Below are 12,308 nucleotides of genomic sequence, written 5' to 3'. Positions count from 1 at the left end.
GGTTTCCGTCATGTGGTTGACAGATTTTCGGGAAGGGGTCCAGGCTGCTCCCTTGTGCCCCAACAGGAGGACGGATGCCGTCTTTATTCCGTTAACTGTATGTGATTCGGATCAAATTTGGATGCGTGACTTATATGTGATTTATATTCTGTAAGAAATGAAGGTTAATTACGTCTTTCACAAAATCCAGCCGTCTTTGTGTATGATTCTGTACAAAATTCCACACGAGAATTTTGCCAAAAGTTTCTCGTAGAAGGTTCAGATGGCTCTTCAACGTGATATTCTCGAACCCCGATCTGGATATATGACGGTTGTATCCTTTTTAGGGTACTTTTGGACTTTGATTGAATTTTTGAAGTAATTGAAAACCCGATATTTGCACACCGTTTTTCACTTGGACAGCCCCTCTAGTGTACTAACTCAACTCAACTCAGCTTTTGTCCCTAACTAGTTGGGAATCTTGGGATCGGCCTAATGAATCCTTTAGAAAATTCTCTTGAAGAAGGTGGAAGGATCGAATATATCGCTTCCCAATATTCTCAACATCCCCCCTCTGGTGTAGAAGACTATAAAGAGTAGTCATATAGACTAAAGCTTACCGACAGAAGGAAAAGAAGATGATATATATTCACCCCATTTGCTTCCTCGGGCCACCTCCTTGTAGTGTAAAAAAGTCATAAGACTCATTACTCATAAATACACTAGGGGGTGGCTTTGAGAAGAAAAGGAGGTTAGAATATCAACCAGTTCCAAAATACAAAATGACTAATGTACCCCTTACAGAATTAAAAATTAAATAATTCTTTACATTTTAACAAAAAGAAAAGGGGAATGATATATCCGAGAAGATGATATATTCACCCCATTTGCTTGCCCGGGCACCTCTTTGTAGTGTAAAAAAGTCATAAGATTCATAACTCATAAATACACCAGGGGGGTGGCCTTGGGAAGAAAAGGAGGTGTGAATATCAATCAGTCCCAAAATACAAAATGACTAATGTACCCCTTCCAGAATTAAAAATAAAAAAACTCTTTACACTTAAACAAAAAGAAAAGGGGAATGATATATTCGGCCCCTTTTCTTCCTCAGGTCGCAGCCCTTGATGGTCTCAACTTGAAAACAAATTCGCAGCCGTTGATGGTCTTGATTCTGATGCTATAGGGGAGCCCTCATACTCAAAAGCTCTTCCCCCCTCCGCCCCTCGGTCACTTCTTGCTTAGATGGTTCATGGCAATCAGTTCCAAAAAGGAAAGATAGGAAAGGGAAATCACCAGCTACGCTTCTTCGACCATCTCCTACCTGTGTGCTCCCCTCCTTACCCACCTCAAATATACCCCTAAAATTTGGATAATTTTGGGGCTTTGGTTGTGTTTTTGTGGGGTTCTTGTCTTTTCCCCATTTTGGGTGTTTTGGCTTGGAGGCCCTTGTCCCTTTCTTTTTTGTTTTTCCCGGAGTTCTGTGTTTGGTACTTTCCTGTTTTTTTATGCTGTAGCTCTAGCAAGCTGCTTGTTTTTTCATGTTTTTGGGTTTTAGATGGGTCCCTACTTTTGGGTCATCCTGGTTGTTAAGTAGGGTCATCCTGGTTGTTATTCCCCTCTGCATGTAGAGGGTTTGCTTTCTATGCTTATTGTTTGTCTTTTCCTTAATCAATATATCTGGTCGGGGTCCTGCCTAACCTCAGTTACCCATTAGGGGAAAAAAAAAAAAAAAAAAAGAAGGAAAGAAAGAAAAACTAGTGTCTAGTTGGGTGGCCCAGGTAAGAAAAGGGGGTAAATATAGCACTTCCCAAAAGTAATAAGAGTCTTTTCGCCAAATTTGAAGTCATTTAGTAGGAGACAGTGACCTTTGCGTTAAGAGCAAAAATCGATTCTTTTCTTCTTTTTGGTTTTTTTTCCTTCTCTTTCATTTTTTATTTTCTTTCCTTCTCCGGAGAATTGCAGAGGAATGGATTTACAGAGAAAGTGATGTCTTGAAAGTCATAGAAGAAGAGAATTCTAGGGTTTTTCTAGTGCTCGATCGGTAAGTTTTCTCAGTAGTGATTTCACAGTTCATTTCTTACCTTTAATCGGTCACTTACTGACTTATCTTTCTCAGTTGAATGATTGTTAGATTTTAGTAGGGTTAGGGTTTTGGGTTTCGTGATTAGTCGGGAAGAATTCTCGGCTTACGATCAATTCGTTAGAATATTTACATTTTTTTTTTTAAATTTCTTTTTCGTACAATCGGGTTTAGAAGTTCATATTGGAGCGCGTTCAAAATGATTATAGGGATTAGGGTTTTTGTTCTTCTTTCCCTAGCTTCGAGAAAACGCTTCCTTCTATTGTATTTTCGTCTACTTTTTGAGGTTTTAGGGTTCGATTAGTGAGAAAGATGTCAAATCGTAAGGGTTTTCTGGTTAATGGATTGATCTAAGGAGTTTTCACTGTTTCTAATTTGTGTGTTTCTCTTTTATGATGATTTTCCTACACTGTTTTGATTTGAAATTTCTCCTTTAGAGGCGAATTACGAACTTTTGTTTATATGAAAATTTTCTTTTTCTTTGATTCAGTTTTCTTCTCTGACTATCTGTAGTTTCTCATGATTTTGCTTCTTTTTCTTGTGCTTACAGAATAGAATTAAGCTTTGAGATGAGTTTTTTTTACTACCCTGTTTGATAAAGAGTTTTATTTCAATCTGATTATCTGGGCATGCTTCCACTTTTTATCTTCTTTTCTTCCTGTCTTTTTCAATGGTACTTTTTTATTGTTCTGTTGATTTCACCTGGTCTTTTACTTGGTTAGTGTAACTTTGATTAGTTGCTATGTTTCTTTTTTATTTTATCTGGTGATGTGGACATTTTTGCCTTGTTCTGTTTCTCCTGCTATGTTTACAATCACTTCTCGTAATGATGTATGCTATGTTGTATTGATTTGTATTTATCTCTTTGATACAATAGGGTAGGAAATAATTTGTTCCCTGAAGAAAGTTGGGAAGCATGCACCCAAAACACGAAAATGGAAATTCAATAGAACCTGGTGCCAATGGTGTTCCACCACCGACAATCTGTTCTCACCCTTGGTGGCGTGTTAATGGGCATAATGCAGTGGCTCGGTCTGTGTTATCGGAGAGCTCATCAAAATCGTCTTCACTAGAACTTCCTGGCGGAGGTTCTGGGCCGAAGGCTGATCAATCGGTAGGTAATGGTGGTGTGGATCAGGGGGCTGATGTTAGTAAAGAAGTTCAAACTATGGCAACGGAATCAGGTTTTTTTCCTTTTGAATTGTGTGCCTTTTTAGTTGTCTACCTGCTTGTGTCATGAAATTGTTTATTGTTTAATAACTTTTAGATCAGAGAGGTTCATTTATTTTAGAGTAGTGGAGTGAGGACTCACTCTTGTTTTATAATTTTTGACAAGCCTCAACAGATTCTACCAGATAAGGCACTCTTGATAGTGAACTTAATTTTACTTGAGGATACTTCCAATCAACCACTACATTACTATCAAGATGTACTTATTTTCTTTATCTAATGGAGCTTTATGGTTATCACTTATGGTCTGTTCCATTGAAGTAAATACAAGAGGGTAACCCTTTTCGGGGTGAACCATTTAAGAGGAATTTACTTGCCTTGCATTGGCTTACCTTTGAATTAATTTTTGTCGTCCCACTATGTTGGGTAAACTAAGGGAGATATTTGATTTCCAGTGTTTCAGTGAGGGTAATTTATAGAGGGTAAATGTATAACTTTTATGAACAATTCATTTGTCACCAAATATATTAGAGTTCTAGGATCATCTTTTCGAGGAGATTTTTTATGTCACAACCTATCTAAGGTGAGGACCAAGCAAAAGACATAAATTTAATCACCCTTTATATGTGTCACATTGACAATTGAAAACATTCAAGGTGGCCCACTAGATCAATGGACCTGATCACCTAAAACTTGCTACATGAACGATGCATCAAGCACACTTTAGTGGACCCATGTGGAATGTGTGATCGTGATCACCTAAAGCGTTCTGCATAAACGATGCATCAAGCACACTTTAGTGGACCCATGTGGAATCTGTGGCCGTAATGGCAGTCACTCTCTCTCTCTCTCTCTCTCTCTCTCTCTCTCTCTCTCTCTCTCCATGATAGAGGCATGCAAAGAATCAACGGCATGAAGACATCATCAATGGATGTCTTTTTCATCACCCTTGATCAAGCAACTATGATCATTCGATTAAATTTTTTCCAATAAAAAGACAAAAAGCAAAAGATTTTTCCTTCACAGGCAAAGGAAGATAAACAATACATTGTGATATCTCACACAAGGTTTTAAATTTCGATTTCGGGGGTAATTTCGGACCTAGCTGAAACCAAAATTTCAGCCGAAATCCCGAAATTAGGTAAAGACGCTCGAAATTTCGAATTTTTGGGCTGAAATTTCGGCCGAAAATTACCGAAATTTTTGGCTTAATTTTTTATTTTTTTTTATAATTTCGTCGAAATTGATGGTTAGGCCAAAATTTGGTACGTTTTGCCAATTTCAGATTTCGGTCGTTTCAGTTTCGGTCTTGACCGAAATCCGAAATTTTGGATTTCGGACGAAATTTAAAACCTTGATCTCACATGATCATGAAAGATCTTCATTACTCTTTTACAGTTAACTAGTAGATGATATGTGCTAAGCATGGAGAGAGAGAGAGAGAGAGAGAGAGAGAGAGAGAGAGAGAGAGAATGCAGCTTACTCCATTTCTAATTACTACCTCCAAGAGGAATGCAACTTACCCCACTTTGGGGTAAATGACAGGCAAATGAAGAAGCTACTTGCGACCTCCTGAGGGGTAAGCCGCAGGACTAACTACCATGACTTTTTAGTGGGGTGTAAATTTTATCCCCCATTTACCCCTATTGGAACATACCCTCAGGAACAATAAAACCACCACCACAATATCCTCTCATTCTCAAATGATTACCGTTCACGACAATTAACCCCTAATTCTCAAATGATTTTTTTTTTTGGTTAAATTCTCAAATGATTTACCTTTCAAATAATTGTCTTGAGGTATTGTTCTCACTCCAAAAAATGCTCCTATCCTATATTGGTACTTTGTCCGACTGCAACCATTGGTAGCCAGTCTCATCTGATTCAGCTTCGCACCTTCACCTACACTATCAACAAATTGTGATATTTGCAAGGAAAAAAAATCACTTTTGTTTTATGATTATGCTCCAAGGATGCCTACAAGGGAAAATCATGGATTGGGCAATGCAGGCTGAACTGGATAAAACTTTTTAATTATGAATAATCAATATCTACACGGCTCCCGTTTCTTTTGCAGCTTGATTTTCTCTTTTAGCTTTATAGTGTGGGAACTGTTGGATATGCATATCTATTTAAGTCACTCAGATAGGTTTTGACCAAGGATCCTTAAATCTGCATTATTTGTGGGTATTGAATGTATTGGTACTCTATTACCTTTTCTTTCCTTAGAATTCATAATTTCAGAGTTCATTCTGCTTGCCATTGGATTTTTCACTTGAAGGGCAAGTTTGGCTGCCATGAATTTTTTTTCATGATAAACTAGTGTCTCCAAGTGGTGAGAGAGGGTTAGGGCGGATGGAGACGGAGAGAGATTTGAGAGGGTTTTTTTTCCTGATTTTTAGCCACTTCTCATCACTTGGGAGACACTAGTTTCCTGATTTTTTGCCACTTCACCTGCCCTACCCCTCTCTCACCACTTGGGGGCACTAATTTATCATGGAAAAAAATCCTAGCAGCCAGACATGGCCGAAGGGTTGGTTGTAGTCTGTAATTTTTCAGATAGCTATTTTTTGGTAGAAAGATAACTTTGCAAGTTTGCATGTCTTTATACTATTTTGTTGAACTGATAGCCAATTGAAAAACTGAACAGAGTTATTCTTATTTAAGTTTCTAAATTCATTCCACATCCCACCCTGCCTTTGGAAATACTATAATTTGGGGTAACCGGCTATTTCCTATTCTTGAAATTTAGTTTGGTATTGTTTAGTTGAAATTTTGTATTCGACACCATTGTCTAAAAAAGTATACTACTGTACTAGGACAAGAAATCACCAAAGTAAAACCGAGTCAATTGTCAATTTTGAGGTGGGTGTATTAGTAAACTGCCACATTAAGAACGTGAGCTAAAAAATCAGTATTCATGTAAACAAGTGCTATTGTATTTTATTTGTTGAACTCATTCAAGTATCTGTTAATGTTTATTTTATGTGCATGCCATGAGTGATGAAGTGGGTATGTCTCAGATCAGTTGAGCATATTATCTTGATCCATATATTCTGCTATATAAAGGAGCATCAAGTAGTAGCTTATGCACACGTTTTATTATCTATTCAACTGGATGTAAATACTATTGTGATATAGATATTTTTTTGAATGGTAAGTACTATTGTGATATTAATAAGGTTCTTCCCGTTGTAGATGGTAATCATGGACCTGAACATCAGCATCCACAGACTGCAACATCTACCACCCATCCTGTGATCGCTGAGTACATTCTACCACTTAACCAGTTGGAACATGGTCATCCAGTTGTAAGATTTTTTTTCCCCTTATTTTTTTAATGTGAAACATTACTATTTCCATTCTTATCTTGGTTTTTAATATATTGCGGATTTATTAACAAAAACTGAAGATTCCATATGTGCTTTTCCCATGCAATACTTCTGATGGGATTCGAAGTGCCTTTTAATTTTTTTTTTACAGCCTTGCTCATCATATCCATTTTCTGATCCTTATTGTGGTGGGGTTATGGCTGCCTATGGAGCTCACACTCCGGTATGGTACCTTTATCACATGATTAAAAATAATTCACCTTATTATTTGAGCTTTTCAGTTCTGTCAACTGCACTATTTGTGCTTTTATTCAGTATCTATCCAATCTCAATACATGGATTTGACACGAATGCTTTTAGAGATAGATCCTTGTATTTTGGATTACTCGTTTGCTATTTAATTTGTGTAAACGTACTTCTGTCCATCTAGTTAATTCTAGTACTCTTATGAGTTACTACTTGTGTGCACTGTACCAAGTTCTAGCCGTGTGTGTATGTGACACGCCTTTCTTGCTAGAGAGTCCTCGACATTATTTCATTTTGTTTTTCGATGTGACATTTTATAATGTTGTATGAAATATGATGCTGCAACCAAATTGTAACCTTTGTTTTTGGTATATTTTGGCTAGAAAGTGGAGTTTTGGTGCGCATCCGCATGCTGTTAAATGTGGATGTTGAACTTTTTGTGATGTATCTTCCACAATACACAAGGCTAACGAAATCCATTTAAAGAATATTATAAATTAAGCTAATGTTTGAATATGTGAAGAATTTATGGTTAATGATCCTTGCCAAATACGTCAGGTACATCATCATTTACTTAGAATCTATTGATGCAGATAGTAGGCCAATAAGTGGCATATTTGCCCATTAGGATTTATTTCTGTATTATTTAGTTTCTAGGATTTTTATTTCCATGTTATTAGTTTCCAGAATTTTATTTTCCGTGTTATTTAGAATTAGGGATTTAGTTATTTTCCATGGAATTTTAGTTCCATTGCCTATAAATTGGCCTCATGTATTAGAGATTTTAAGTTTGGATGATTAATAAAGATTGATTGGCTTCTCCCCTCTACAGGTTCTTCTCCTCCCTCTATTCCTCCTCTTCTTCTCCTATTCTCCCTTAGATTTCTTCTTCTTCCTCCTCCCCCTCTTTCTCATCTATTCTTTCTCTTCTCTTCTTCCCCTATTCTTCTTCTACTATTCTCTTCTTCTTCTTCTCTTTTTCTCCCCTTCTATTTCTCATCCCGGTCCTACATTACTTACCCAATACCAAGTTCTAGCCGTTTGACGCCTTTCTTGCTAGAGTCCTAGACATGATTTCATTTTGTTCTTTGATATGCCATTTTATAACATTGTATGAAATATTATGCTGCAACCAAAATTGTAACCTTTGTTTTTGTCAAACTACCAGTTACTCCAAAAGCTTAAGCTGTTGGAGAAGGCGTTATTTTTTCTTTTATACTTTAACACTCCCCCTCGTGTGTGGCCCCACTTTTGGGTTGACCATTGCATGTGGATTTTTGACAACAAGGAGGTTTGAATTGAGGACCTTTGCTCTGATACCATGTCAAACTACCAGTTACTCCAAAAGCTTAAGCTGTTGGAGAAGGTGTTATTTATTCTTTTATACTTTAACAGTTTTGGATATATTTTGGCTAGAAAATGGAGTTTTGGTATGTATCCAAGAAATTGTAACCTTTCCTATAGCGATGCATACTGTTAAATGTTGATGTTGAACTTGTTGTGATGTATCTTCCACAATCCACAAGACCAATGAATTCCATTTAAAGAATATTATAAATTAAGCTGATGTTTGAATATGCGAAGAATTTATGATTAATGATCCTTGCCAAATATGTCAGGTACATCCTCATTTACTTGGAATGCATCATACTCGTATGCCTTTGCCTTTTGAAATGGCAGAGGAGCCTGTTTATGTGAATGCCAAGCAATACCATGGTATTCTGAGGCGAAGACAATCACGTGCCAAGGCTGAATTGGAAAGGAAATTGATAAAAGTCAGAAAGGTATGCGTGCGCGCGCACACACACACACACCTTCAATTGTATCCGTAAGAAATAATCATAGTTGATTGTTTTTCTGTATGGCGCTGTTGAGGTTTGAATGATGCTTAAATCTGTGGGCAAATAATATATGGCAGCAATATTCAGTTTTTTGGCATTGTTTTTTTTTACTACTGGAAATCTCATGTGCATTCACAATCTTTGATTTCGTGCTACAGTTGCATATTGCAATAGAGCAGGTGATTTTGTTTGTGACCATTTACTCATGGTGGGCAGCTTTTTTGCCTTTTTTTATAAATTACTTATTTTTCTTTTATCTAATTTAAAATATTTCTAATTATCTGTAGAATTCTTTTTATGCATTATGATTATGTGGGTAATACTTATGTGTACTATCTCTTTTAATATTATATGAGTGTTGCATAGGTATCCTGCCATTTCTGGTTTTCTAGGCAGTGTGATCCACACCTTGTATATGTGGATGACAATGAAATACGTGTCTGTGCCTAAGTTACATAGGTTGTCTTACATCCATCATGTCTAACAGGGTGGATTAAGATCGAACAGAATCTAGCTTTGACATCAAATTGAAACCGATAAACTTTTTTTATAAACAAAACAGAGAATCAATGAGAAATTGAGAATATTACGAGAAAATCATAAATTCACGGGATTGGGGTCAGTGTGTCATCATGCTGAACTCACATTTGTTTATTGTCAAACTTTTCACGTGGCTTAGATCTTCTGATGTAGTTTTGGAAGACTTAATCCATTCAGATGTGAGGTCTTAGATTGGGAATTATTTTGAAATTTTATTGCGGCTTGAGTTTTTACGACTTTCCACCGAGTATTTTGTTGTATTGTGCACAAAGGAAGCCTGTGTGTGTTGGGTAGTGTTCTTGTATGAATTGTATCCATTTGATAGCCCTTATTTCTTTTGGTGGTTGATCCTCTGTTCCACCGATTGCAACTTATCCGTCAGCTATGAACCATTGAAATACCAGCCATGATGCTCAATAGTCATGCAATTTTACTGACCATAGGTTTCGTTTTTTTTGGAATAATTTTTTATCTATAGGTAGCTTGATAATGTAAGATGATAGTATTCATCTAATCCAAGAAACAAGCTTTAGTGGAGTGCATGTGACATATCATTATTTTTATCGAACTACTTTCAATATTGGCCCCTTGATGGTAGGTACACTATCGTACCGGTATTATGGCCAGTTTCGATAGGGTTCGGAAAGTGGCATGCTAATGGGCAGATCTATCTGGGTTTACTATGTCTGGTAGGTGTGGTTTCTATTCTTTGTTGCCAGGGTATGTTCTTGAATCTGCCACAGAAGTCAATTATTTCTTGAGGAACTGAAAAAAAATTCTCGATGAACTAATTTAATATTTATGAATTAGTTTTTGCTGTCACATTCATGAGGATTGTTTTTGGCATTTTTAGAAGGGAATATTGTTATAATTTGCTTAAGGGTTTTGCTAACGTTAAGGTGCATTGGGAAAGAGATTTTCCAATCATTTTACACATACTTTCATTCTTTTACACTCATTTTGAGATTTCTTTATAAATATATGTGTAAAATCTCTTTCCGAATGCACCTTAACGGGTGCCCTTAGGCACTCATTAGCAAAACCCTTTGCTTAATCTTCCATGTTTTGTTGATTGGCCAATGTTTAGAAACTCATACTAGGACAAGAACTCGCCTATGGTAAAACCAAGTCAATTTTGGCTTGTCAATTATTGACCCTGCAAGTGCTTTATTGACTCGGGCAAGTCAAGGGAGTTTTTGATTGACTTGGAAGGGCTGAAACTGAGTTCATTTGCGTAAAGTGATCCACATGGGGAAATGAACAGTGTGATTCCTTCAAGCTGGATTCAAACTTAGCTCTTAAGTTGGCTAACTAAGGTTCCAATGAGTGGGAGATCTTTTAGAAGGATGTAACTTCTACTACATATGTGGGACATCATGTCCCGTCCTCGAAAAAAAAAAGTTCCAATGCTAGCACTGCTTGATAATGCTCATCTATTAATATGTGGACACATTATTTTATTTTCTCAGTTTAGCAATGAAATTTATTCAAAATAAAGAGAATTGTGCCAATTGACTTCTGGATTTTCTTCTTTTGGGCTAGATATAGGGTAGGGGTCTGACTTGCATTTTTTTACAGCCGTATCTTCACGAATCTCGTCACCGGCACGCGATGAGAAGGGCAAGAGGATGTGGAGGCCGTTTCCTAAATACAAAGAAGTCCGATGATAATGCCACTAATCCCACCTCTGATAGGGATACGGGTTTGTGTTCAGCTCGCCCCACACAGTCCACAAGCTCATCGGGTTCGGAACCCTTGCAAAGAGATTGTACCCTTGGTTCCTCCAAGAATCAGCAGGAAGTAAAAGGGCCTATGATGCAGGACCCACATGAACAGCACTCATACTCTAATGGCAATGGATGCTACCAGCAACATCAAAGCTTCCCAATGTCAGCTTTCCATGGCCTCTCTGGTGAGGGGGGAGAGGAAGGAGACTGCTCGGGACAGCAACGGGGTGGGGTCCTTGTGAGCCAGGCCCCGGCCCCACAAAGGGCACTCACCATCCAATGATCCCCCTTTTCAAGGGGGGTCAGAGGGTGTTTCCAGCATCACTCTACTGGTTCCAGTATTACCTTTTTCATTTTGTTAATGGTTTGCTCCCATGCATATTTCTGTAGGTGTAACTATTGAGAGTCCTATCTCATGTGTGGCACCCCTCTATGAGAGCAACAGTAGCAGGTGTGCTGGAGCGTTCGACCCGTTCAACTAGAGAGGCGAACTCCTGGTTTATCTGGTGTTTCTAAGGCAATTCATTCTTGGCTTGGTTGGTTTTTCTTTCTTTTTTCTTTTTTTTTTTAATGTTGGGGGGCGCGTTCGACAAAGTGAGAGGTAGTAGGTAGGCTGTTTTAGTTCTCTGTTCTGTCTCCTATCCATTCCTGTAAAAACGAAAGTGACGAATGGCCTCTGTTGAATCAAATTAATGTGAATGATGAAGTGATTAAGTACGTCATTTGTACTTACTAGATTTGGGGACTTAACAGCCAATATATCATCAGGGTGTGTAATAGACCTCTTTTTTAGCAATAGCATGACCGTTTAATATTGGGAGTCCTTTGTTTTTTTTGGAATGGGGCCTTCTTATCACAAGAGATCCATCAGGAATGTGCATAAGACCTGTTGTGTTTTAGCAAAAGCATGACAGTTTAATGTTGGATTTTTCTAGTTTTTTATTTCTTGAATGGCACCTTCTTATCACAAGAGATTCATCAGGGTGTGCAAATGACCTCTTGTTTTTAGGAAAAGCATGACAGTTTAATGTTGTTTTTTTCCCTTGAATGGGGCCTTCTTTTCACAAGAGATTCATCAGGTACCTTTTTTTTTTATCTTCTATCTGTAATGCATAAAAGTTGTGTATTTTTTTTTTCTGTTGATGTTTTTCATCATCCTCAAATCATATTCGTTGTCTAAAACAGCAACCCTTAGATATATTTACAATTTTATCAAAAAACAGGGGTATTATTGCCATGAAAAATGTATATTGATATAGTTTTGAACATGCTGCACACTATGCAGGGATGTCAGGGACTTGCTTTAATGGGCGTGTAAATCCTCCAAGCTGAAGCAGCTCTAAGACACAATGGCACTCCACTCCTTTGCACTTTAAGTACCATTTTAAAAAGG

At 37.5% G+C, this 12,308-nt stretch overlaps 1 protein-coding gene across 1 annotated transcript; it reads left to right on the top strand.

Moving 5' to 3' along the window:
• The first annotated feature begins 1,805 nt into the window (after positions 1-1,805).
• Positions 1,806-11,738, top strand: LOC143845852 (nuclear transcription factor Y subunit A-1-like). Its single transcript, XM_077354257.1, has 6 exons — positions 1,806-2,020; positions 2,937-3,243; positions 6,428-6,540; positions 6,713-6,784; positions 8,427-8,591; positions 10,767-11,738. The coding sequence occupies exons 2-6, from the start codon at positions 2,976-2,978 to the stop codon at positions 11,196-11,198; spliced, it is 1,050 nt and encodes a 349-aa protein (XP_077210372.1). The 5' UTR covers positions 1,806-2,020; positions 2,937-2,975; the 3' UTR covers positions 11,199-11,738.
• Positions 11,739-12,308: the final 570 nt, after the last annotated feature.

This window comes from Tasmannia lanceolata, unplaced genomic scaffold (genome assembly GCF_043159265.1).
Source record: "Tasmannia lanceolata isolate RefF3 unplaced genomic scaffold, GAP_Taslan_0.1 ptg000015l, whole genome shotgun sequence".
In the NCBI taxonomy this organism is placed as follows: domain Eukaryota; kingdom Viridiplantae; phylum Streptophyta; class Magnoliopsida; order Canellales; family Winteraceae; genus Tasmannia; species Tasmannia lanceolata.
This window is presented reverse-complemented; position numbering and strand designations above follow the sequence as displayed.

What these genes read in the sequence shown, in the direction of transcription:
- LOC143845852 (XM_077354257.1), top strand. Translation starts at nt 2,976, where the DNA reads ATGCACCCAAAACACGAAAATGGAAATTCAATAGAACCTGGTGCCAAT. An exon ending in AACTATGGCAACGGAATCAG is followed by an intron (nt 3,244 to 6,427) that starts GTTTTTTTCCTT and finishes TTCCCGTTGTAG; the next exon opens with ATGGTAATCATGGACCTGAA. An exon ending in CCTATGGAGCTCACACTCCG is followed by an intron (nt 6,785 to 8,426) that starts GTATGGTACCTT and finishes CAAATATGTCAG; the next exon opens with GTACATCCTCATTTACTTGG.